The sequence below is a fragment of the Bos javanicus genome, chromosome 17 (genome assembly GCF_032452875.1).
Source record: "Bos javanicus breed banteng chromosome 17, ARS-OSU_banteng_1.0, whole genome shotgun sequence".
NCBI classification, from domain to species: domain Eukaryota; kingdom Metazoa; phylum Chordata; class Mammalia; order Artiodactyla; family Bovidae; genus Bos; species Bos javanicus.
The window spans coordinates 55,747,526-55,773,904 of record NC_083884.1 but is presented as its reverse complement, the minus strand read 5'-3'; the positions used below and the strand labels follow the sequence as shown (position 1 = coordinate 55,773,904).

General features: G+C 41.3%; 2 protein-coding genes across 15 annotated transcripts in view; one reads left to right on the top strand and one right to left on the bottom strand.

Annotated features, from left to right (window-relative positions):
- ATXN2 (ataxin 2) overlaps nt 1-19,200 on the top strand; it is a 101,621-nt gene extending 82,421 nt beyond the window's left edge. For 5 of the 9 annotated variants that reach the window (XM_061384801.1, XM_061384800.1, XM_061384795.1 and 2 more), the window contains 7 exons: nt 5,440-5,624; nt 5,957-6,089; nt 10,005-10,058; nt 14,494-14,639; nt 15,129-15,356; nt 17,556-17,724; nt 18,580-19,200. In XM_061384801.1, coding sequence (XP_061240785.1) covers nt 5,440-5,624; nt 5,957-6,089; nt 10,005-10,058; nt 14,494-14,639; nt 15,129-15,356; nt 17,556-17,724; nt 18,580-18,608 — 944 coding nt within the window. In that variant the 3' untranslated portion in view covers nt 18,609-19,200. The remainder of the gene's footprint in view (nt 1-5,439; nt 5,625-5,956; nt 6,090-10,004; nt 10,059-14,493; nt 14,640-15,128; nt 15,357-17,555; nt 17,725-18,579) is intronic. The other 4 variants (XM_061384797.1, XM_061384796.1, XM_061384798.1 and 1 more) reach the window with 3 other exon arrangements.
- A 533-nt stretch (nt 19,201-19,733) lies between these two features.
- The window catches only part of SH2B3 (SH2B adaptor protein 3), a 37,535-nt gene continuing 30,889 nt past the window's right edge, over nt 19,734-26,379 (bottom strand). For 2 of the 6 annotated variants that reach the window (XM_061384811.1, XM_061384812.1), the window contains 4 exons: nt 23,956-24,230; nt 23,777-23,871; nt 23,463-23,677; nt 19,734-23,371 (listed from right to left, as the gene is read on the bottom strand). In XM_061384811.1, coding sequence (XP_061240795.1) covers nt 22,778-23,371; nt 23,463-23,677; nt 23,777-23,871; nt 23,956-24,230 — 1,179 coding nt within the window. In that variant the 3' untranslated portion in view covers nt 19,734-22,777. The remainder of the gene's footprint in view (nt 23,372-23,462; nt 23,678-23,776; nt 23,872-23,955; nt 24,231-26,379) is intronic. The other 4 variants (XM_061384817.1, XM_061384816.1, XM_061384813.1 and 1 more) reach the window with 4 other exon arrangements.

Genomic DNA, 26,379 nt, shown 5'->3' with positions numbered 1-26,379 from the left:
ATTGTCTTGGCATCCTTGTTGACATTTACTTTTCTTCCCTCGTATGCAAAGTGAAGCATACTATATGTACTGTGCTGCACCCATGGGGTTTTTTGTTTGAAGACATCGTATTTCCTAGAAATTACCTACATTACTGTATCAAGATTTTCCTTAGACTTTTAAAAAAAAAATATTTGTATATTTGTATATTTATTTGGCTGTATTGGGTCTTAGTTGCAGCGGGCAGCCTGTTTGTTGCCCTGTAGCTTGTGGGATCTTAGTTTGCAGGCCAGGGGTTGAACCCATGTCTCCTGCATTGCAAGGCATATTCTTAACTACTGGACCACCAGGGAAGTCCCTCCTTAACACATTTTTTTTTTGCCTGAGGCATATGAGATCTTAATTCCCAAACAGGGATATTCTGATTCATTTGGAAATTGCCATATATACAGTATAAGGTATGAATCCAGTTTATCTTGTTCCAAATAGCTCTCCAAAATTTTTAACCAGTTTTGTTATTCTATAGTTTACATACAATAAAATAAGTGTACTTTTAAGTGTACTTTTTGATGAGAACTACTCCAGTACCACCCATTGCAGGCAGCCACTGATCTACTTTCTCTTACTTTTTGACTTTTCTAGATACTTTTTAGTAAGTAGAATTGTGTGTTGTATTTCTGTGTGTCTAGCTGATTTGAGAATATTTCATATTATCATCTGCATCATTTTGTTCCTTTTTATTGCTGAACAAGATTCCATTTTTATGATTATATCATGGTTGGTTTACCCATTACCAACCAGTTCATGGGTATTTGGATTATTTTCAGTCTTTGGTTGTTTTCATAAAGCTTTGAAGAGCGTTTGTGAACTAATGTTTGTGTGAACGTTTGTGTTCATTTCTCTGGGTTAAATATCTAGAATTAGAGTTGTTTAGTTGTATGGTAAGTGCAATTTTAAATTAATAAGAAACTGATAAATTGTTTTCCAAAGTGGTTGTGTCATTTTACATTTCAGCTGATCAGCCATGAATGAGCATTATGGTTACTCTACATCCTTGCCAACTTTGGTATTGTCTGTTTTTTTAGTTTTAGCCTATCTGGTCTGTTACCTCATTGTGATTTTAATGTGCATTTCTTTGATAATTTCTGATTTTTTTTTTTTTTTAAGAAATTTTATTAATTTATTTGACTGCCTTGGGTATTAGTTGCAGCACATGGGATCTTCATTTACTCATGCAGGATCTTTCATTTTAGACTCTCTAGTTGGAGTGTACCAGCTCAATGGTGGTTGTGTACGGGCTTAGTTGCTTCACTACATATGGGATCTTTGTTCCCTGACTGGAGATCAAACCTGCGTCCCCTGTATTGCATTAGCTATACATTTGTAATCATTGCTTTAGCTGCATCCCTAAAACTTGATGTGTTGTATTTTCATTCAGAATATTTTCTGTCTTACGATTTCTTTAACCAAAGGGCTTTAAATCTTAGTAATGTGTTTGTAATCGCCAAATACTTGGTTATTTAGGGTGTATTGATATTTCTGTTTATTTTTTCATTCCATTAAGATCAGAAAACAGAGTGCTACGAAATGCCATTTTCATCCTATATTAAGTATCCATGTGTAGTTAAATCTTTATCTGGATTTCTCTTCCATTCTGTTAAATTGTCTGTCTTTAGATAGACTACTTTCCCGCCTATCCACTCCCAATATTGATTTTTTTTTTCCTCAAGTGTTTTTGACTTTTCTTTCGGTTATTTTTCCATATGAACTTGATATTCAGGTTGACTACTAAAAAATCAGTTGACTTTTTAAAAACCTTTTTATTGAGAATTTCAAACATATACATATAAGCAGTTTGAATAGTACATCAATGTAAAAGTACTCATCACTCAGGTTTAACAGTTAGAAACTCACGGTCACTTTTGTTTCATCTACAACACCTCTCCCCTCCTCAGATTGTTTTGAAGCATATCCTAGATACACTATTTTATTTGTAAGTATTTTATAATTTTTAAAGAGTCTTATAAAAACAAACATAAAACACTACAGTTCTCCAAAAGTTTCCCAGTTTTTAGAGCCCAGAAACTTGTCATCCTCTGCCCATCTGCCTGCTGTTGTCTCACTTCCATATTAAAGTCCTTTTCTAATGCAAAAAAAAAAAAAACTACAATGCTATTATTACACCAGAAAGAGTTAACCAGGAGTTCCCTAATATCCTCAAATTTCTGTGGCTTTTGTTAAAATACGTATTTTTTACAGTTAATTTGTTCCAGTTAGGATTCAAGTGAGGTTTACAAGTTGCATTTGTTTTTCATGTTTAAGCCATTTTTAAAGTTATTTTATGTTGTAAATTTTTATTATGAAAATTTAGACAAGTTTTGTTCATTTATACCATTACACTGTTACCCTAGGTACCATTGTCATTTCACTAATCAATACTTTTGTATGTATCTTTAAGAGTTGTGGACTATTTCTTTTTTAAAACCATAGTTAAGGTACCATTACCTAAAATAAATTATAAATTATTTCTTGCTATCAAATATCTAAGCACGTTTTTCTTACTGCCTTAAAATTTTTTCTTAATAGTTGGCTTGTTGAGCCACAATCCAAAATCCACACTTTTCATTTGATTGCTATCTCTGTCTTAATATTAACTCTTTTTATTTATAGTTTCCCCCTCAGGTTTTCCCTTTTACATCTTATTTAAATCCAGTTTGTTTGGCCTGTATTCTTTCCCACCATCTGAACTTCATGGATTGGATCCCTGTGGTATTGGTTAAAGTGATCCTCTGTCTGCTGTAGGTCTCTGATAGTATATAAATAAGAAAGACTTGTTAAGTTTAGGTCGTATTTTTTTTAAAACCTTTACATGGAATGTTTCATAGATAGTGTGTGTAGTTTTATTAGAAGTCAGTGTCTGATCTCCTTTTTTTTCTTTCTTTGATAGTAGGAGTAACTTGGCTGCCTTATATATCCAGGATAACATTTCATACCAGCTCTTCTCTGTTTGTTTTAGCAGCACTGGCAGTGACTATCTAGCGCTAGATTCATTATTTCACTAAGGATTGCAAAATGATGACATTCTCATTCTATCATCTCTCCTTCAGTTGTTAACTGGACTGTTTCTATAAAGAAAAACTTTTACCTTGTTAAGCTATTTGGTTACCGTGAAGTACAGCTTGTAAAAGAAAGGTTACTAAACTGCCCATCATTTCAAAGCAATTTTCAAAATAATGAGTTCGTTTCCTATTATCTCCGTGACTGATGAGAGTCTGTTGTTGTTCTGTTAGTATGAACTCCTGGATGTTAACATTTGTACCACATTAAATTTATAAATATATTCTTTAGACATTAACTTAGGGGAGGATTGTTATCTTTATCTTGTTTTCTTATGCACAAACAAATTATGCCTTTCTGCTTGTTTAAATCTGTTTCTCTGTCTTCAGTAGTGTTTTTTCAGTTTTCGCCTCAGGTAGTTTCTTTTTTTATTGTTAATGTAAACTGGGTTCATCTTTCCATTGTATCTTCTAAGTAGTTACTCATGAAGTAAATTTATGAAGTGTGGTATATGAAGGCCATTGGCTGTCTTTATGTTAACTTTATATCCTGCTACTTTACTCCATCAAATAACAAAAAATTAAGGACTTGCTTCTGAAATACAGCCATAGATCATATAGGGCATATCTTTCCTTCATGATAGTAGTACCTTTTTGCACCAAACTACCTCTCTGTCTTCTTGGTGCATGATGCAGTTCTCATTTTTGCATCCTGTGAGAAAGGATTTTGTTTGAAAATATGCTGAAGTCAGGAACATTTGGGGACAGATATTCTTGAGCGGGGAGGGTGGTTAAATAGAGTGGGATCTGAGTATTATAGGACGTTGATTAGCATCCCTGGCCTCTACCCATTTAGATACTAGTAGCTTCCTCTCCTTCCTTAACTGTGACAACCAAAAATGTCTCCAGACATTGCCAAATGCCCTTTGTGTTTTTTTTTTTTGTTTTTTTATGTCTTCTTTGGAGAAATGTCTGTTTAGATCTTTGGCCCATTTTTTGATTGGGTCATTTATTTTTCTGGAGTTGAGCTTTGAAAGGCAAATGCTTTTGAAATGCCCTTTGAAAGGCAAAATTGTTCCCAGTTGAAAACCATTGACAAAAGGAAATGGCTAAAGTATGGCCAACATAAACTGTGGTTTAAGATTAAGGTAGATTCAAACTATAGGGATTGGGACACGACCATAAAACCAGGTCTGCCTCTGTACAGATTTAAGATTGTATTCATTGTTTTTATAGTTAAAATTTTTCTTTTAGAAATCCATAAAGTTGACTAGCTTTTGGAGAGAAAAAAAAAGTGAGGATTATAAATATAAAAAGAAACAGACAAACTTTCATATGATATTTGAGTTTGGGATGGTTTTTCTTTCTTGAAGGATATGCTTTTTCAATATGAGGGAATCTCAAGATTGAATTCAGATAAATATTCTTACTAGTTTCCTCTGTTTTCAGGCTTGCTTTTCTAACCAGATAATAAGTATATATAACCAGCTTTCCTACGTATCAGCAACAGTCAAGTGTTTAGCAAAAATTTCAGATGTTTTTAAGAAAATTTCTCTCTACCTTGGCAATTCGTTCTGATGATTTTGTGAACATAAGTTACACATTCTTTGTGTCCTGTGGAATTGGTGGTTCACAGCTTTTTCCCTTGAGTGATTTAGTTAACATAGCACCATAAACCCATCACAGGCAACAGTCAGTGCTGTAATAAACATGTGAGAAAAAGGTACACAGAGCATGCAGCTTGCTGTTTTGTGGGGGACTGGGAAAGACATATTACAGAGATGGCAGTTGACCTAAACTGTTAATGAGAGCTTTAATGGGGCCGATTATAGGCAAGAACTCTTATTTAGAAACCTGCAACATGATAGCATGTGATAACTATGTTTGAGAATGAGCAAGAATTTAGTGGTGGAAGATTTTTAAAAATGGAGTTAAGATTAGTGTTGGGTCTCTTTTCACTTTTTTTGTTGTATTTTTGTTTTTCTTTGAGTAAAATTCAATGCCCTTCTCTAGCCATGGCATAATTTAGTGTATCAAACAGGGATGATCTGAGAAATAATATGGGAAATGTTTCATAGTGCTGTAAGAGTCTTATAATTACAGGGACTTGATCAACTCTGTGGGTCATCGCAGAGTGTCTCTGAGAATGTGGCTATCAAGCTGACCCCCTCAAGGACAAGTAAAAATTTTCCAACCTGACAGTAGGGAATTGGGGATTGAGGCTGAGGAATGGCATAGATGATAGGAAAACAGCCCATAGTGACGGAAGAGGGGTGGGTGCGGAATAGCATGGCATTTGAGAGACAGGCAGAAATGTCAAATCATGCAGAGCCTTATGGACCAGTTCATGTATTTTATGCTAAGGAGATGCTATTTTCTAATATTACATCATTTTTTCCTGCAGTACCAAATATGCCCCAACAACGGCAAGACCAACACCATCAGAGTACCATGATGCACCCAGCCTCAGCAGCAGGCCCACCAATTGTGGCCACCCCACCAGCTTATTCCACACAGTATGTCGCCTACAGTCCTCAGCAGTTTCCAAATCAGCCTCTTGTTCAGCATGTGCCACATTATCAGTCTCAGGTAAGCCTGATATGACCTAATAACTCTTAACTGTTGTTCCATTTAAGTAAGTTTCAGTGTGATAAAGGGGTTTTCTGTATATCTTGTGTTATGTGCTATGGTGGGGGTAGACAGCTAAGGATTTGGGGGCCCCTTTTAACAGAAAGGTGCTGATCAGTGTAGGTGTTTCAAAGAAAATAGCCAAAAACAAACTGATTTAGAATTTTCTAAATTCTGTATTTATAATTTATAAGTTTTGGAAACCTGCAAACCATGAAGTTGACATAACTAAAATCTACTTGATTATATCTGATAACTTTAATGTTTTTTCTTAATTTTTTATTTAAACACAGCATCCTCATGTCTATAGTCCTGTAATACAGGGTAATGCTAGAATGATGGCACCACCAACACATGCCCAGCCTGGTTTAGTGTCCTCTTCAGCGACTCAGTACGGGGCTCATGAGCAGACACATGCGATGTATGGTAGGAAACACTTTTTGTTTTTTCTCAGTGTGTGTCTTAATGTGTTTTAAACTTCTGTTTAAGAATAACTCTGCCTTTTATGACATTGAGGGTCAAGAATCTTAAAAAAAAAAAAAAGGAATCTGGTTCTCTCTGACCTAGTCTGTAAGTCTTGGCAAATCATTTCTGCTTCTGTTCTTGAAATTTCTCTCTTTAACTAAAAATGTAATAATGTTTGTAACAGAAGGCATCTTTTGTAGAGAAATGTATCTTCCTTCTCTTCCTCATCAGTAACATCATTTGGTATACTCTTCCTAAGGCATGCAGGAAGGTTTTTCCTTAATGAAAGCACTCTCTAGCAAGAAAACATTCTCCCTCACTCTGTATTCTGGGGGCCACTGACATTGCATATTTTTGATTGCTATTTGTTATAGTACTACTGTGTTTCTTCATTATGCTGTATTTTAAGTGGTCGAAATTGTGTCATACTAGATCTGCTTTAGACAGAGTCATACTGTAAGTGTAATCAGTATGCAATGATAAAAGTATTCTATATAAAATTAAACAATATATATAAGACTACTAAGCTAAAATTGCCATCTTAGTTTTGTGGCCAGAGAACTTTGTACAACTCAACTTTGCAGCTTTCTATAAAGTACTAAAATAATACCATTTTCAATGTTGAGAATTTAAAATAAAATTCCCACCTTATATTTTATAGAATAGGATTAATTAGTTATCTCATATTTTTCAAAATGCACCTTTAATTATTAATAGTACCAGTTTTATTGAGATCTGAATTTTGTTTTGAACTTTTTTGAGAACTCCTTTACTGTCATTTAAGTTTTGCCATTGGCATTTCAGTTTGTTTTGGAGTGGGAAAAGAGAAATTTAAATTTATTTGTACAGTTGAAAAGAGAACAACCCCTGTGAGAATGAAATTAATATTACATGCAGCTGCGTGGACCTTTTCTTTTTAAAACCTCTTTAAACTTTTTGAATGACTAAGAATGTAAAGACTTTCAGTTTTTTTAACTTTAGATGACAGTTTATAACGTTTTGTAGGTTAACAGGAATAGGACTCAGGCAGCAACAACCATTGTTCTTGTCACCCAGAACTCACTTCTAATGTTTACTTTTTGGAGCCATGCTCCTTTCCCACTGGTTCACTAATCATAGAAATTTTATGTGACATTTTTTTAATATAAAATACTTTTCAGATCTTACTTTTCCACACTTAAAATCTTTTATTGTTGATTATACTCTTTAAATTTAAATAATGTGCTTGTAACATTTTGAAAACCTTTCAAGAAACCCATCCATAATTTAATTGAAAGGTTGACAGACTAATTTGGTTTATGATTTTAGTTATGATCTCCTGTCATTGGGTTGTCTTGCTGCTGCTAAGTCGCTTCAGTCGTGTCCGACTCTGTGCGACCCCATAGACGGCAGCCCACTAGACTCCCCCGTCCCTGGGATTTTCCAGGCAAGAACACTGGAGTGGGTTGCCATTTCCTTCTCCAATGCAGGAAATTGAAAAGTGAAAGGGAAGTCGCTCAGTCGTGTCCAACTTTTTTCGACCCCATGTACTGCAGCCCACCAGGCTCCTCCGTCCATGGAATTTTTCAGGCAAGACTGCTGGAGTGGGGTGCCATTGCCTTCTCCGATTGGGTTGTCTTAACCCGAACTAATTATGTTGTGAAAAGGCATCACTGATTTATCACACTAAGTTTTACACAATTTGTATATATTTCAACAGTTTTCCAGTTTGCTAAAGTCTTAGGTGAAAAGTTCATAATGATTGTTTATACATACATTCCTGAATATATCATGATATAACAAGTGGAAAAACATTTCTTTCTTCCCATTTTCTGGCATACTCCCTTTGGAATAAGATCTGAAACTTTTGAGCTAAAATTTCCGTTGCTTTTAGAGAATAGCTATTTGTATGCCCATGCCTTTTGAGATACTGTAGTAATACTGTTGAGCAGAATCTTTCTCCTCAGTGTATTCACTCACTGCCAGCCTGGCTTTGTCTTTTGAATGGATATTCATTGGTTTGAAACATCCAGTACAGTACAGTAAATACTATATTTGAGGCACTAATGGTTTTATAAATACTTTGCAAAATATTTCCATTTGAAAAGCAGTTGGTCTCAGACTCTGAAGTCCATTCAGATGTGGGTAAACAGAAAAATACTGCAAAGAAACAAAATACTAGACCTAATGTCCAGTGAAACTTAGAATGAACTAGTCATCAAAGCTACTTATTTGATGCCAGGAGAAAGTTGGCTCAACCATATCTGAATTAACTCTCCTACGATTTACACAGATTGAGTTTTATTGATGTCTGTTGATGAGGGTAGGCTAGGGGCAGCACTGTACCTAGATTTGGTATGATTATTTTTGGTTCTCTTTTGGACACTACATACGCTGAAGAAGACACCAGGAAATGAATTATTTTGTTATTTACTGCAATAAACCATAATTTAATCTGCTGTAGCAAGTTTATTAATTCATCAGTGATTTATTTTAGGTCTTACAGATTTTTAAGTCAGACTTTAAACTTTTACAAATTTTTGTACATTTTGTTTTGTCTGTAAAGAATACAAATTTTTAAGTACATTATTTTAAACTGTAAGTTAAAATTTGCATAGAAATGCTAATTTTATACTCATTTCTCTTAAACAGTTTATATTTTATATTCCAAAAGGAACTAGGTATTTTTAGTATGGATTATTTTTTAAGCTATATCCTATCTAGATTTTTTTTTTTAATACAAACAAAAAATATGCACCCAGATGTTGATGACAGTTGTTATGTTACCTTTTTGTCATTTATTAATCATTACGGTCATAGCAAGAGCCTTTGAGAATAGAAATGACTACAAAATGAAAGGCTGGTTATTGTTTTAAAATTTTTTGGCATATTAACTGTAAGTATGCTAACAAATCCTTGAACGTTTATTTAAGGTACTAGGAGAAATATATTCTAAGTTTGTTGACCTTGTATTCTTTCTAGCTATCTTAGGAGAGACTCTGATCACAAACTTCATCTCTTTGACCTTAATTTCACTTTCATCACTGCGTCTGCCCTCTTTCTCCAAATAAGTTACTTTTTGTTTCCTTAACATCTAGTCTTAAAATTCTTCTGATTTTGTTTCATTCATCTTGTTTTGTTTTCCCTTTTAGAAATAGTAATAATGAAACTTTCTCTGCTAACTAAAGCCATCAGGAAGAGTTAAATCCAGAATCTTTTTCTTTGGGTTTATTTTTGGTAGTTTAATGCAGATAAATTCGAAAGTACAGTAGGCAGAAAGATGTAAAGTGTACCTATTAATCCTCTCCCTTACAACCTCCTGTTAATGTTTTGGTGCATATCCTTCCAAGTGTACTTATGCACCCACGCACACCCCTTTATGTAGACAGTTTAATAAGAAATGATATCACACTCTTGTTTAATATTAATATTACTATGTTTCTCAGTTTTTGGATCCATTCCCAGATGCGTAGTAAACATCTTACAGAACAAGCTGTAAGGTGACATTTCTGTTAGTAATGATTGGCAAAATTGGACTAGTCTTTTGAATGAAATTTGGTAAATATTGTTTTATATTGGTATATTTTTTATATTAGAGTTGTTCAATGGAATGCAATGTTGGTCTTTTTATTAGATAATGACTTTATTCCTTTCGTTTAAGCAAATGAGCAAGTGGAACTCGACCGCCCAATACAGAAGAAAAAAGTGTCTTTCACTTCAGCTCCATCTTACTTAATTTTGTAGTAATGTTTAAAGTGCTTGTCATCTCTTATAAAATAAGAAAAATGAATTATGCATGAATACAAAAAGAAATTACTAAATATGTCAACCTTTCCAGAAAATTAGGAAAATGCACACCTTAAAAGGCTAATTAACCTTTCTATTTCCTAAATTCAGCATGTCCCAAATTACCATACAACAAGGAGACAAGCCCTTCTTTCTACTTTGCCAGTGAGTTGGGTTTTTTATACTAATTTTAATTTGAACAGTAAAACACTTTTTAAAGAATACATGTTAAGGGAGTAGACTTGTTGAGCAATCTTTTCCTTGTGCCAGACAAAATCATTAAAAAATACATATATCTGAAAATAATTCAGAGTTTTTAAAAAGGAAGTATAACCCAGCTTAAGAAAGCTGGAGTTAATTTAAAAATTGACTTGTTTCAGAAATAAATTTTTGCATACCAAGCAAATATGTGACTGTTTCGGAATGCCTAATACATTCCTTGTTCAGAGAAAATCTTCCTGAACAGCCTTTTTTCATAGCAAAGCAAAACAAGCCACAAGTGTAAAATATACAATTTTTTTAAAAATATATATCCTGGTAAGAAAAAATCTATTCTTACAAGGATTTTTATTTGAGTAGGGTTGAAATACTACGGGAGAAGCGTTCCTGTATTTTCAATCCTTGCATGACTACAGGTTTAAAATATTCAGGTAGCAGACACCTCATGGATGTCTTGAACTTAAGCAGGAAAACATGATCTAGCAGCCACCAGAGATTACCTTGAGTAACACCAGCCCCTCTCAGCAGTGGAAAGGTAGATGATTGCTCTTAAATGGAGAAAGTCTGAGCAGGGATTTCTTTTAGAAATGAACTTGTAAGGTTTGTTTTCTCTCTTTGTAGGGAAATCTTAAGGCTTATTCATGGACTTTTGGTATTTGGAAGGGGAAGTCACTAACTTGCAGAAACGGATGATAGTGTAGTATGTGGTCACTTTATGTGAAATACTGTTTTCTCAAGACTATTAAGGATGAAAATGTTATCATAGAGACTAAATTTTAAATTATTTTGGAATAACTGAATGTCTGAATATACTAGGTGGCAAATTTTAAAAAGCATTGAGAAAACATTTTGACATTAATTGTGCCTTGGTATCCAAAAATAAGTGCGTACATATTATTTATTTGGTGCTAGGAAATGTTAACAAATTTAATCCTTTAATAGATGCTCTTTAAAAAGGAGTCTTGCTGTGTATATAACTATTGAAGGGGAATTCTGTATGTGGTATAGTATATAAAAGACAGTGTCAGTAATTCTAATGTACTCAGTTTGAGGTCTCAAATGTAGTTATCCTCACCATCTTACTGTCTCTGTTAGTAGATTTGGAGTCAGTTTCCTGGTAAGTAGCTAAAAGCTTAATCACCACACCTAAGCATTAACTGCCTTAGCACAAGTTTCCCTAAAAGAGAATATCAGTATTTTTTAAAAGAAACTAATAGCGGGGCTGCAGTTTGTGATTTAATTTGCTGCTTTATACCCCACCTCCTTCTAAATAAGCTTTTTGCCCTGTTTTTTTTTGGTCTAGTTGCCTTTTATTCCCCTTTTAAAGTTTTCCACTTTCCTTCACTTCTTTGCTTCTGATTTTACCATCGAAACTAAACGTTGGAAGATTTTGTTTCATTTTTGAGGTTTTGCCGTGCTGGTGATCTCGCATGACTTGTGCATCCAAGGCCAAAAATGAGAAAACCTAGTTAGAAATTAAATGCACAGCTCTGTGGACTCAGTTGGCTTCAGTAGGATCAGTTATGGCCTAGAAAACTTTTTGGACTGTGGTTATCTGGTGGAGAGCTAAATCAGAATTTTTAAGAAAAATCACTTTATTTTTAACCTCTCTGGAATCTTTAGCTAATGAGTATGTATAATAATAGCAGGTAAATGATAGATTTAGTTTAAGAAAGCCCAGAATTTTCTGCCTTTCACTCTCCACTTTTCCCTTTCCCTAATTCTCTTACTTTCCTCATTTACTCTAACTTGGTTCCTTTCTCTCTCTCTCTCTGCCCCCCCCACCCCAACCCCTCCTCCTCTTTTAAAAATTTCCCTTCTACCCTAGCTGTGTTTGTTACTTTCTGAAGTGAGCTTTCAAGGAACCAAAGTATATTTTTGTTATTACTATTAAAGTCTAGTTTCTACATTTTCCCCAATTAGCTACTCAGTTTTCGTATTTGAAGGGGAAAAGAATTCCTGGATAAGGTACTTGCTTAGCAAGCGTCTTTTCAGAAAGACGATAAACAGAGGAAGATATTTCTAATCAGACATGCTTACATTTTATTTTCCAGCCTATGATGTCTGTTTAAATCTGCTTAATTTTTCTTATAATGCATTGTAGTTTATTGATGTTCAGATAGGGAGAAGATGGGTTTTTTTACACATTCAGCTCGGACTACTTGAAGTATTTGTGCTATGAATGTAAATGAGATATAGATAGCCTTTTAGTATTGGCAAATAAATCCAGAGGTGCCTTTTAAAAATGCATGATAAAAAATACTTCTGTCTTTATTTTTCTCAAAGTAATATCAAGGTTTTAACATTTTTCTAATTGGTGGATAATTAGTTAATTATGAGAGTTCATGGGCATAATTATTCTTTGTAATGGCCATTCTTTTTTTTTTTTTTTTTAACGTGTGAAAATCAAATAGCACCCAGCTAGAGTTGGTTGATGTTACTTTTTATTTTCTTATTACTTTGCTTACAGAGTAATTAGAAAGGAAAGTTAAATTTTCAGTACAAAAATTTCTTGAATAAATATGGTTAAATAAGTAGAAACCCTATGAGATTCTATAGTCTACCTCTATGAAACTTTATAAATAAGAATTTGGATTTAGGAATTGCTTTCCAGTTTAAGATTTACAAGAGCAGAGGTTCAAAATTTATGTCAAGTCTTTTAGACCAAGTGCCTAGACAGTTTGTGGAGATCTGCAAGTTAATTTAAATGATGATGAATGGCCTTTTAATAAGCCAATGAAGTAGGGGAAAAGACACTATTTTCATAAATTCATGGGATTGTGAAATTCAAGAAAGCTGTTAGTACATTATTTTTTTCCACCTCCCAGGTATCAGTCACTGACTTGTTAAAAAAAAAACACCCAGAGAATATGTTGCCAGTTTTTCTTGTTAATATGTTCAATGTATGTTAACTGTTATAGTTAGGGGATTTTCCCAGTGTATAAACAGAAGTGCTTTGTTGAATCTAATCTAGATGTTAACTTAGTATATACTCCCACTAGGTGTTAGCCGTGGATGCACAGGTGATCCTAGCGCTGGCTCTTTGCCTCTCCTTCTCTCTTTAAAGGGTACCTATGCAGTTGAGGAGATAACCAGTTGGGCTGGAATGTTGGTAGCCCCTGGCCCTACAATGTCAAGTATTATAGAATTGTTTCATGTGCCTAACCTTCTGCATAACATTTACATGGGATTCACCCAGAGCCATCTCTGCTGGTGACTCTCAGCAGCCGGCCTACTAGACTACTGGAGTTAGGGTGCCTGATCCCAAAGGTGCTTGCTTCTCCCTATGAGTTCCCTGTGCGTAACATCATATGAAGAACATGAGGAAGTATTTTGAAATTGTTTCTGTGTATGGGCATAGCTTCTCAGGGATTTCAGGATTGATTTGAGAGAAGGCCGGAAGTCACACATTGACTTCTAAGAGGTATGTCTTGAGAAGACTGTCCTCAACTCATAGCCACATCATGGTTAGATTTGTATCAGTGTGCTATATTAGTAGTCACCGGAAGCAGTGAACCTGTCTTGTGCTTTTGATTCTCAGATTGCTGTATTGGGATGACATGAACAAATATCTGATCTCCCTGTTTTGTGCCAACGTATGGTCAGTGCTGACAGTTACAAAGAATTGGCTTTGCATTCTTACCTTCAATGAACACATTTTTACTTAAACTAAATCATCATATTTCCTTTGAAGTTACCCTAACTAGTAAAATTTTTTCTAAAGGCTGTGATGCTTTGAAGGGAGTTCAGTTTTCCTAAATACATAGTTTAGGTAATCCTAAATTATAAAACAAAGGTGAGAGATCTTGAGCGGGGAGGCCCAGGGAACAAACTGAGCAGCAAAGTGGCTTCTGTAATCAGCTGAGAGAGATTGTGGTCATTTGGCCCTGAAGATAGAGCCCTGACCTTGCCACACACCTTATCCAGCCCCTTCCTGCAGCTTTGATACCATCTGTGCCCATAGGACACTGCGCCAGCTCCAGGGCAGTAGCATGGTGAGGTTAGCCAGATGATGGCCTTGAGCTACTGTGTGTGTGTGTGTGTGTGTGTTTGTGATAGAGAAAGATTGAATTATTTCTGTCTGTGCTTTTAAGTTGCTTTTTCAGGAAAACCTAGTGACTGTTATAAAAGTAAATTTAAACTGATCAGATTTAGATATAGTATGTATGTTATTTGAATAAAATGCTAGTCTGATTGGTAAGCAGTAACTTGACTTCTTTTTTTTTTCAAGAAGTGGATGGATTAAATGGAGTCAAATATAGAGATGGGTTAGGCATTGAGCATCAAGAAAGCTGTTGAGCTGAAAGTTGATGAGGCATAGAAGTGCAATGAAGACTACCACACACATCAATTATACACACTCCTTTTTATTTCACTTTAGTTTCCACTGGCTCCCTTGCTCAGCAGTATGCGCACCCTAATGCCACCCTGCACCCACATACTCCACATCCTCAGCCTTCAGCTACGCCCACCGGACAGCAGCAAAGCCAGCATGGTGGGAGCCATCCTGCGCCCAGTCCTGTTCAGGTAAGACACTCAGAGGCCTTCACCAGAATCGCCGCATCGTTCTGTTTACTGAGTGTTTTTTCCAGTGCCAGGCAAGATGCTAGGTACCACGTGATCAAAACACTTAGCAGCCCTGCCTCACCTAGGAGCCAGCGTACAGCTCTGCAGGCTGTGCCCCCAGTTTTAATCACCTTAAGGTACATACTGAGAATAAGGTGGTTAGGTAAGTTCTGAAAATTTTACCAATATAGAAAATTCTAACAAGGAATTTGCTTGGAACTTTTTTAAAACTGTCATTTCTAATGTTTATGTTATACGATTTTGTTTGTTTTCCTATTAGTTTCTTTAGTTGTGCTTTTTAAGAAGGCACTTAAGGAGCTCTTTGCTCCAGTTCCCTGGAGCAGTACTCTTGGTTCCCACTGCTTGGTTGAGGGCTTGCAGTCTGACAATCAGGCTTGTATCCCAGAAAAGAATGTCTCTTAATCTGTACTCTTTGCTGTCACTTTGCAGCACCATCAGCACCAGGCCGCTCAGGCTCTCCATCTGGCCAGTCCACAGCAGCAGTCTGCCATTTACCATGCGGGGCTTGCGCCAACCCCACCTTCCATGACACCTGCCTCCAATACACAGTCTCCACAGAATAGTTTCCCAGCAGCACAGCAGACCGTCTTTACCATTCATCCTTCTCATGTTCAGCCGGCTTACACCAATCCACCCCACATGGCCCATGTACCTCAGGTAAACCTGCTTTAGCCAACTTTTTGTGAAGACCAAGTAGGATATGAAAGTTATCAGATAAGCAGCAAAGAGCCAGATGTTCTTCAAGCTAGGAACCCCTGTGTGTGATGCCATCTGCTTGTCTCTTCTTTCCCACTCAAATACATGTGATCTGGCCTTAAATGAATGTTTGTGTGGTTTTGTAATGGGATCAGTGAAGTTGCTGATTGGTCAGTCTTTTGACATTTCCCAACTGAGGCCTTAAAAATACCTTTGACTCTGGAATGCAACCTAGTTCTTTCCTTACTGTGTCTGCATTGCTCTGTTTCTGTTTATATAGCTTTCTCGTTGCTATATATACACGTATATGTACACATACTCCCCCCACACCTATCTCTCTCTCTCTCTGACACACACACACACAGGTCTGGCAAACAAGATGGGATTTTACAAATTCTCAACTCTGAGATGACTGCCCTGGGACTGTCCACTTGAATGTTAGTCACCTGAGTTCCTAAGAAATCTCTCCATTTGTTTCCCTGGCTATTCCTAAATCTGCTTTGACCATACGTTGTACTTCTTGAAAGGACTTGGCCTTGTACATTGGTGCTGTGTGATTTGAAGCTGGAAGCGCCCAGGTGTTCCCATTTTTCTTAAAGAGCAGATCCGGAAGCACTTGGGGCTCACCTCTAGCATAAGTTTCTAAAGGTTGAAAGGTGTGGTTGCTGCTGACTAAAGTCCAATGCGATCCAGGGCCAATTTGAATTGTCTTAATGAGGAGAAGGAGCTGCACTGAAGTTGGACTTTTAACACTGTCCTTTGAGGCCCTCCCTGGAGCTGTTAAGGGTGGATTGGCTGTATTTGATGTCTCTTTTTGCTGCTTTCATAACAGAACTCTCTTAGGCAGGTCTCAGCTTAAACTGCCTCACTGAACTCCGTTTCATGTCAAGCAGTGCACCCCTGAGGCTCTGGCATGGTGGGGCTGGAGATGCTGCTCAGTTGGAGCTAACTCTCAGAAGGCGACCTTGTAACTAGAGTTCCACAGCTCTGGGAAGTCTGGGCATCCTCCCCAGCAAACGGGCAGGTTCTGTAGTGTGGTGCACTGCAGTGGATGAGTTGCTTTTGATGGTGGGGAGGGGAGGTGGTTTGGTCAAGTGTGGGGCAGCATTGTTTGGCTGAATCAGGAGCTTTGTGAGACCTGGGGGCCGGTAGATGTCTAGCAGAGGCTGGTGGCTAAGTAGTAACGTGAATTTATATCTAAGTTGGGGTTCCTAAAACCTCACTTTTGTGTTTTTGTGCTGAAAGAACAAAAAGGTTAACATCTGCAGGGAAGTCCAGATGTGCCCTGGGTCTACTTGAACGTGTTAGAGTCAAAACAGGGTTTCCTTCAAGGCTTATATCATGGTGCACAGTATTGGAGGAGGAATTGAGGACTCATCCTCCTCGCTCTGCAAATCTTTGCAGAGCTGGGGTCCAGCTGTTTGGGCTAAAACCTTTCCAATTTGACAGGGAGACGTGGTTGAACTCACTATCACTTGGTACAGGGACACTGGGTTGGCCCTGATGATTTCAGATTACCCTTCCCCACCTAACTGGAGCCATTCACTGCAACTCCTGCTGCTGCTGCTTTATCGGCAGATCTTTCAGCAGAGCAAAGGAGCCTGAGAGTTTCTCACTGCCTTGACTCATTCTTCACTGAGGTGTGCTGGTGAGCAGGCGAGAAGCAGGGGAGGAGCAAAGAGAATATAGAACAGGAGTTAACAGTTCCCACTTACAATGTAATAATCTGCTTTCTTACCTGAAAGGGATAATTCAGGCCCCACATGGAAGCCAGAGTCTAGAAGCATCATTGCATGTAGCCTCCTATTAGTTTGAAAAAGCTGCGCTTGGATCAGGGATCTTCTTAGCTTTGTGAAGACCTTGCCCCATACATAGAATCCAGTCATCAGAAATGCTGAAGCCTAGGACATGGCAGCCCTGACTGTTACCAAGGCTCGTTGGGTGCCTGCCCCCTCAGCCTTGCAGAATCTGCCAAAAGGTGAAGCATGTCTATAGGTCAACTAATGGATCCAGTAGGGAATGTCCCCAGAGAAAAGAAAGGGCCCTGAGGGCCCACTGTTGCCCTTTCCTGAGAGCCCCAACCCAGTGAAAGGAACACAGTTGACATGTTGTTTAAGCTGGAGATGTTGCCTGTATGCGTAAAAGAGCTCTCTGTTTCAGGCTCATGTACAGTCAGGAATGGTTCCTTCTCATCCAGCTGCCCATGCGCCAATGATGCTAATGACGACACAGCCACCCGGCGGTCCCCAGGCCGCCCTCGCTCAAAGTGCACTACAGCCCATTCCAGTCTCGACAACAGCGCATTTCCCTTATATGACGCACCCTTCAGGTGAGGCGTGTGTGTGCAGGGGCCGCCGGGCACCCCAAAGCATTCTGCTCGCACAGGTCGAATGGCAGGCAGGGCCAGCGCTTCAAGCCCCGCATCCGAGAACTAGCAAGACCCGTCAGAGTGTGCACAGTAGGGACTGTGATGATCAGTTCAGTGTCAGGACCTGAGGCTTCCGGGAGCCTAGGCTGTGTGTGTTCTGATGGTATATAGGATCTGGCTTGATGAGAAGCAGCAGCAGCATTCTGTGTAGCTGATGCATGCTTAGGACTCAGTTGGCCTTCCTTGTTATGCTAGGCTGGACAGGGCAGTGTTTTCCTTCCTGAGTCCCAACAGTCTGGCATGTGGGGGGTTACCACCATGGCAGAGTTTGACTGTAGCTCTGGAGACTACTACTGATGAGAAAGTGCTGTGTATGGATTGGTTTTGAGTATAGAATTAGCTCCAGTCTATGCCCTGACAGGAAGAGAATGCCTGTGATTGTGCGCTAGTACTTGATGGCAGCGGCCATGGCGAGATTTCACAGTCTAACCTGTTACTCTGAAAGCAGCACTGGTGCTTGGCTATTATTTGGGGAGGGGATATGTTAAGGCCTTTTTTGTACCCCATGAACAACAACTCTTCTGGGAGTTTTATCTGAAATGGTTTTATGTCTGACTGGTCTGTTTCTACCCACCCACCTACCTCTCCCCATTTTGGTACAGATGCTGGGGGGTTGGGAGGGTACAGAGTGAATTAAATTTTGAGTCTTGTTCAGCTAGCAGAAGGATAGCTTACAGTCATGTGCTGCAGAAACACTAGGCTAATGTGCAAGTGTTGCCAGTTTTCTGTTTAAATATTCACTTTTCTTTTTTACAGTACAAGCCCACCACCAACAGCAGTTGTAAGGCTGCCCTGGAGGAACCGAAAGGCCAAATTCCCTCCTCCCTTCTACTGCTTCTACCAACTGGAAGCACAGAAAACTAGAATTTCATTATTTTGTTTTGAAAAAATATATGTTGATTTCTTGTAACATCCAATAGGAATGCTAACAGTTCACTTGCAGTGGAAGATATTTGGACCGAGTAGAGGCATTTAGGAACTTGTGGGCTGTTCCATAATTCCATATGCTGTTTCCAAGTCCCGCAAGTACCCCAGCTCTGCTTGCTGAAACTGGAAGTTATTTATTTTTTAATGACCCTTGAAAGTCATGAACAACACATCAGCTAGCAAAAGAAGTAACAAGAGTGATTCTTGCTGCTATTACCGCTAAAAAAAAAAAAAATCAAGACTTGGAACACCCTTTTACTAAACTTGACAAAGGTTCAGTAAATTCTTACCGTCAAACTGACGGATTATTATTTATAAATCAAGTTTGATGAAGTAATCACTGTCTGCAGTGGTTCAACTTTTAAGTTAAGGGAAAAACTTTTACTTTGTAGATAATATAAAATAAAAACTTAAAAAAAATTAAAAAATAAAAAAAGTTTTAAAAACTGATACCAAGTTAATGTGTGTTTGTATGAGCTATTTCCATTATAGGATACTGAGTATCAGGGCAGGAGGGCTGACTGCTTTCTTAATACCCTTGAAGGTTAGCTGTCAAATGATTTTTCTTCTTCACCTTTAGTTCTGGTTCAAGGTATCTCTAGAAAAAAGACAAGACTGAGAGATGTTCTCTGTGGTGGCTAGAGGTCTGCTTCAGAAGGAGGAAGGCTGGCCAGAGTTGGGCAGCACCGAAGGTCCCCGTCCTCAGCCTGACGTTGATTCTGTAAGCTTCCTTTTTAATATCTCCGGAACCCAGATAAGTCAGAGGTTGTCCTGATTCAGGCATCTGTGTTTTACCAGTAGGGGGCAGGAGACACACACTCACAGTTGTAATAAAGGAATCCAGAGGGCTGAAAGGATACAGCAATGCACAAGATAAACCCTAAGCATTTGTTAGGTGTCTTGGTTTTGTGGGAGGAGGATAAACTGGAAAAATAGCTATTTTTCAGAGAGTGTAGTCATAATAGAACCTTTAAATACTGCAGTTAACTAATCAAGATTCCAAAACCTGTTTTAATTCACATGTAGCAATTTGTACATTATAGCAAAATTTGTATTCAAGAATAAGTTACTTATACAGTACATAAACAATACATAAAAATTTTCCAAATAGACCTTCTGCCTATAATGATACAAGATGAATCCATTCTGTGTTGTCATCACAATGTGCTGTTTATTCCAGCTAAACACTGGGTGTCAGATGTGTCCTTGTTAAGAGGCAGTGGATAATCAACTATCAAGTTCCTCTAGCTTGTAGGAGGTGTTAGCACTCAGCCCACAAACTTAGCCCTGAATAACAGCATGAAGGAATCTCAGGCAACCCTTAGGGAAGAGTTCAAGGCCTTGATTTTAGGTTAAGAAACTGTTATGTAAAAATAGTGTTCTCTGGCTTAAGATTTTAATGATTTGCTATTCCTTTTTCCTACACGGTCCAGAAATGATCAAAGGCAGAAGATTTATGCCAGATAAAGCCATATGGATTGCTGGTCTAAAATTCAAGGCAGGTTAGTTGACTTAATTCTTTGGTGCTGGTGACTGTTAGTTTGTAAAAGTTCATTAACGTCAGGTAAAGGAAGTGATGGTGCTGGGAGCAGTCAGGCCATCCTTGTCATCATCTGTCATTAGAGATAACCAAAAGGCTGGTGATAACTCAGTGTCCGTTTGGCACTCAGAGCCTGGCTCTCAGCAGAGGCTGCCGGCGTGGTCTCTTGCCAGCAGCAGTGGTCACATTGGGGCTGGAAAGAGGGTGGTGGAACGTGCTCTGACTGCGGTGGGCTGGCTGCAGCTATCAAGGTTGCTGCCTCACTGCCTGTGAGGGCAGCACGCCCTGGGCCCCACTGCTCCCCCTTTCTCCAGCTCAACCTGCTCTAGCAGAAAGGAAAGGCATTGGCTTAGTGTCACTTCTTCCTAGGCCACAAGGGGCCTTTTTGTTGGAATGTATTTGAACTGTCCGGGTAACTCAGACACATTTAGTCAAGAAATGTTTTTCTTGAACACTTTACACTGAAGCTGTCTGGAAGTGGGTGACTATGTCACGGATTCTGAGCTTGTACTTTGCAGCCAGTCAGGCAGAGCTGTGAGCTTGCTGGGCCTGGCTAGCCTCTTGGCACTACCTGAGACTTGTATGTTGAGAGGCTGTTAGGAAATGAGTGCCCCAGGCTTATAGGTGTCATATCTCTACGTTTACCCTCCTGGTCTGCGCTTTGCTTAGCATTCATTACTCAGTAATGCTTGATGTGTAGAAAATGTGGCCCTTAGAAGTGGACCACAACCATAGATCAGGGTTGGATATGCATTACCATCTGTGAAACCACCCAGGAGTGTTAGTTTTATATACATTTTTTGAAGGATCTTAGTTCCCTAACAAGAGATTGAACCCGTGCACCCAGCAGTGGAAGTCCAGAGTCCTAACCACTGGACTGCCAGGAGTGTTGGTTTTAAAAGTAGTGAAGCGAGGTGGCTGCTTACCTCCCTGCCCCTCCTAAAGTCTGACCTCCTGGAGTACAGAGAATGGCTGGAACAGACACACCCCTCACCCCAGATAAGGCAGGCAGTAGTCAGTCTAGGCCAAGGTTTAATTTTAGCCTTTGATTGATATATCTGTAAATGTTAAGCTGTGCTAATAAAACTCCCAGTTTCCTAGAAGCCACTTGGGTGAGCCTGGCAGCTATACTGAATGGCTCTGCTGGCACCAGAAGCAGCTGACTCGCTGGGTCACTGCCTCCCTTGTTTCTGAGCCTCTGCATGAAAGTTGTGGGAGGAGCTAGCCCCCTATGAATTGTGTCACTTGTAAAAGGCAAGTACAGATGGAGATTCGACTGCAGGACCTCTGGGGATGGTAGAGGTTATGGGTGCCTGTGTATCCATGCACACATAGTCTTAGATGAAGCAGTGGTCACTGCTGGAACAGAACACCGATTGTGGGCTATTAAAGGAGTTTCTCATTAGCTGTGGCACCAGCTTCCTAGCTTCCATTTTGGCTTAAGAATGAGCCTAAAACCTTGTAGAATAATTTAATAAGCCTTTAGAGGCTTGGAGGCTCTAAGCCAGCCCTGTTGGTGAAAGATTTACTAGAAAGGGCCCAGCAGCCCTTTTCTTCCTTGCCCCTCCCTCACCTCAGTTTAACTCTCACCATAAAGCTACTGTAAACCAGAATTCAGTTTTTTTCATAAGGCACCAGGGTGGAACTGTTCCTGGCCACCCTCCTCTTTCAATAATTGCTTGGAATTTCCTTGAAAGAGTGACACACTTCAGTTCTCTACATTTAGGAAGGACAGTGTCTCCTCAGCAACAGGTGACTGTCCTGACAATGTAACAGACAAGGAAGCCAGGCATACTGGCTTGAACCAGGAACCTGGTCAGTAGGTTTGCATAGCTGTCTCTGACTATAAAAATTGCATGGGTATTAAACAGTGCAATGAAATAAGCAATGGTTTAATTTTGAAACCTGATTTCTTTGAAAAATTAATCTGAGGTAAAAATGTTTAAAATCATTTTTGACCTTTAGCTTGTCCATCTGCCAGAACTTTTGTCCTAAAGCTGAAAGTTGAAGCAGGATAGGTGTGGTCACCTGTGGCTTGGGTACAGCAGACCTACCGCATGGACTGAAGCTACAGTGGGAAAAACCACAGGAGAATCCAGGGCTTGTTAGTGTTTTGGGCTTCCTGATGGGCCCCCTCCCCAAGTAGAAAGTCTGTCAGTTGGGACAGACAGTGTCAGTGAAAAAGAGAACAAGTTTCCACTGCCGACTCCGGCCCTCCCCCTCCGCCCGCCACCTCTCAAGAGTGATGGGGCCTGGTCCTAGTGACATCCGTGAACAAGAACTACAACTGTAAACAATAAGGAGAAAGCCAGGTAAGAATGGAACTTATAGGAGGCCCTTTAACAGGCCTAATAGAAGGGTCACATCCAAACTGGAATGAGCAGTTAAAGTGTCCCTTGAATCTCTCTCTAGAAGGAAGGAAAGAAAGTTACATTCACAAGTTCACATCTCTGCTTGCTTGTGCTCCCCCGGGCAGCGTGAGGCCCATCAGAGAGGCGTGTACTGATTGTCTATGGCCCGTAGGCGGCTCCGGGAGGAGGAGTCCATTTCATAGTCTGAGTCCCGGGCTCGACTGGCGGGCTCGGGCTCCAGGTGCCGCAGGCTGTTGGCCAGTTCCTCGGGCGAAGGCACCAGGTGGAAGATCTGCTCTGGGGGAGAGGATCGGCCTGGAAGACCCTCTGGGCCAAGCCCCCGTGGACAGCCAGAAGTGCTAAGGTGGGGAAGGCCCAGCTCTGAATCCCAGTGAGAGAGGGAGAAAGGGAACAGAACAGTGTTGGAGGAAGCTGGGGGACAAGTGACCGAGAGAGAGACCACACTGTCAGTCTTATCAGGGCGGAGGCAGGTGCTGGAAGGACACAACAGGAGGTCTTGGTCCCCACCCCCTTTATCAAGGGGCATCAGGGTCACACCTGGTGGCTGGGAGACGACGACCACGTAGCTGGACAGCCGGACGTCACAGGCAGCCCCGCACTCGAGGGGGATGGGCGAGCGCTGGAAGTGGTGGAGCATGTCCACGACCGAGGGGAAGTGGAGGTGCTGCACTCGGCACTGGCCCCGCTCGGTCAGCGACAGGCGCAGGTGCTACAGGAAAGGAAGAAAGGTAGGCTCAGGCCCTGGCCCCTCGGGGCCTTTAATTTGGCCAGGGTGCAGCCCCAGCCGCCTTGCCCCGTACCTTGGCGATGCCCTGGAAGTTGAACGTGAGCACATACTCCCCGCGCCGCGTCTCGCTCTGCCGCACCAGGAACACTCCGTGAGCATCAGGACCTTGCAGCTGGACCAGCTGAGCCGCCTTCACCCGGGAGATGGGACCGTGGAACCAGGGGTAGCAGGACAGGAAGTGATCTGTTTTCTGGCAGGCTGGATCCAGCAGCACCCCAGGAGAACCACCTGGTAGAGAAGGAGATGGGTGATGGTGACCCTCTGTGGGCGCTTTATGCCCTGGGCTGGGTCCCGATGTGCTGGAGGACAGAGGCCCTGACCCCTCACCTTGGTTCAAGGAATCTGTGCTTCCCCTTGGAGAGTCAGCCGTGCCAGGTTCTATGGCTGAGGGAAAGTGCGGCTCTGGGTCTGTGGTCTCGAGTCTGCAAGAGAAGATGGGGGTTAAGGACTGGGTAGCTCAGGAATAGCAGGAAAAGCTGTGTCAAGATGGAGCCCTTGGGTCTCACCCTTGGCCTGTGCATGCCCGGAGCTCAGCCATCCATGAATTCAGCTGCTGTTCATCTCCCACCTCAAAGATGATGTCTGTCCGGTCCTTCACCTGGCAGGAAGGAAGGGACAGCTGTGTGCAATTCCTGAGATCTGTGTCTGTTCCCCACATGTGTGGAAAGCTGCCACTCACCTTTAGCACAAAGGTGTACAGGTTGTCAGGCATCTCAAGACGTGTGCATCGCCGGATCTCCTGGATACTGGAGCAGGCTGCTTGTAGCTTGGACTTTGAGCTCTAGGAGACCAATGCAGACATTCAGGGCCTGTCCCTGATGGCCCTTCACCCACCCAGGCCTCTGCTCTTCTCTGCAGTCTCCCCAGGGGCCTAGCTTGCTCAGTGGGCACCCTGATCCTGGAGTAGGTTCTAGCATTCTTCCCAGCAGAAACCTGCAGGGGATCCTCTGCCTGTAACTACAGCACTATCTCCCCCACCCAGACATAGACACTGAGTTCCCCAGCACCCAACGGGGCCTGAGGGCCAGTCTTTGCTTCACCTTGACCTGTGGACATTCTAGCTCTGACCCATTTGCTGGCTGACACCTGTTTCTCTTCCCACTGGTGCAGCAAACCCCCCAACCCATTCTTCTGGCCAGTCACAATCGCTGCTGATCACCTCATCACAGCAAACCCAGAAAGGGAAGGTGAGTGTATCCCAACCCAAGTTTCCTCTGTGGTGCTGGCTGACCATGCCGAGGGCCCAGGCCTTTCACATTGGCTTTAGCTCCTCTCCTCCCCTCCACTGGCTCCCCACCAGGACGGACCTCTCCCAGCCCAACAACAGCCCAGGAAGCAGATATTATCACCACATCTTAAAAAGAAGAAACTCAAATTTTGGAGATAGTAATTTGCCTGAGGAAGCAGAGATCAGGTTGTGAACCCCCATTCAAAGCATTCACCTGACTACTCTGTTCTGCCTCCAAGTCTCAGGAGGAGGCGCAGGTGAGGTGGCATGGTGGGAGTTGGCAGAGTAGCTTAGCTATGGGCTCTTGGGGCTGTTTTGCCAGTGTGCCCAAAGGAACACAGCCTGGCAAGGCTGGCCCTAGTTACAGCCAACCAGAGAACTGCAGGCCCCAGAAGTCTTGCATGACATTCAACACACATGGGGTTCAGAATGGGTGGGAGATGACCCCCTACTCTTTAGTCATCAAAAGGGTCCTGACTGAACCTGGCTGACCCTACAGATGTCTGTTCCCAGGGCCCAGGAGCTCTCATCACTTTCTCAGAAGGGAGAGCACCCCTCCACTTTCTCCTGTGATAAAATGGCTAAGATTGTTTCCCTAGAGTCATGACATGATCAATGGTGGCTTTCAGCAGAGGCCTGAGGAAGATAAGATGTGGGGAAGGGGCAGCCAAGACCCAACTGTGCCCTCCTCCGTTCAGCAGCTGTTTTAAGAGACAGTGAGGTGTGCCTGAAAATAACCACAATCCCCACCAAACCAGGGCTTCCCTGGTGGCTCGGTTGGTAGAGAACCTACTTGCCAATGCAGGAGATGCAAGAGACCTTGGGTTTCAACTCTGGGTCAGGAAGATCCCCTGGAGAAGGAAATAGCAACCCGCTCCAATATTCTTGCCGGGAAATTTTTTTAGAGCCTAGTGGGCTACATACAGGCCATGAGGTTGCAAGAGTTGGACACAACTAGTTATGCGTGCATGCACACACCGTCAAGCCAGCACCGGGTGAGGAGGAGGAGACGAGGCAGAAACAAAGGTGAGTTCTAGGCACAGCATCCAGCCTGTGCCCAGACGGGTATGCCAGAGTGGTGCCAGAGTCCATCCCAAAGCCATACATTCAACTGAGCTTCAGATAAACAGGTGCCAGGATTCTGGCAGAAGGATGGTGAGTGCAGGACTGGGCAGCCTGTTAGGAGAGAGGCTCTTCCTGGTCCAGGCCCACACCCAGCAGGTCTTGGAGCTGCCAGTCCTGCCCTGGTGGTTGGACACAGCAGTCTGGGATGGAGAACAGTGGGAATGCACTCTGAGAAGCTACACGACTAGTAAATCCCACCCTAAGTGACCACCAGCCAGGGCATTATCACCCTTCCAGTTCCTCTTGTATGTCCCCTACTACCCAGTTCCTCAGCCAGGGAGCCCCACCCAGCTCCCACATGGACACTGGACATGCCAGACAGAGCACAGGGAAGCAGGGCCCCCATACCCCCAGCAGCACTCTCAGCCAGCCAGCCTCTCCATGTCTATTTCCTGGCTACAGAATAGTACAGAGGGTTTGTTCCTGCGCCTGCATGTGTGGTTGGCCCTGCCTGGCTCTGGATCCACAGGATCACCGGGAGGAAGTAGACCAGGCCAAGAAGGGAATGGGCCTTGTCTCCTTTTCAGTTCCTCCCTGGGCCCTGCCCCCAGCGCTAGTGCCAAGATTAACTGGCGGC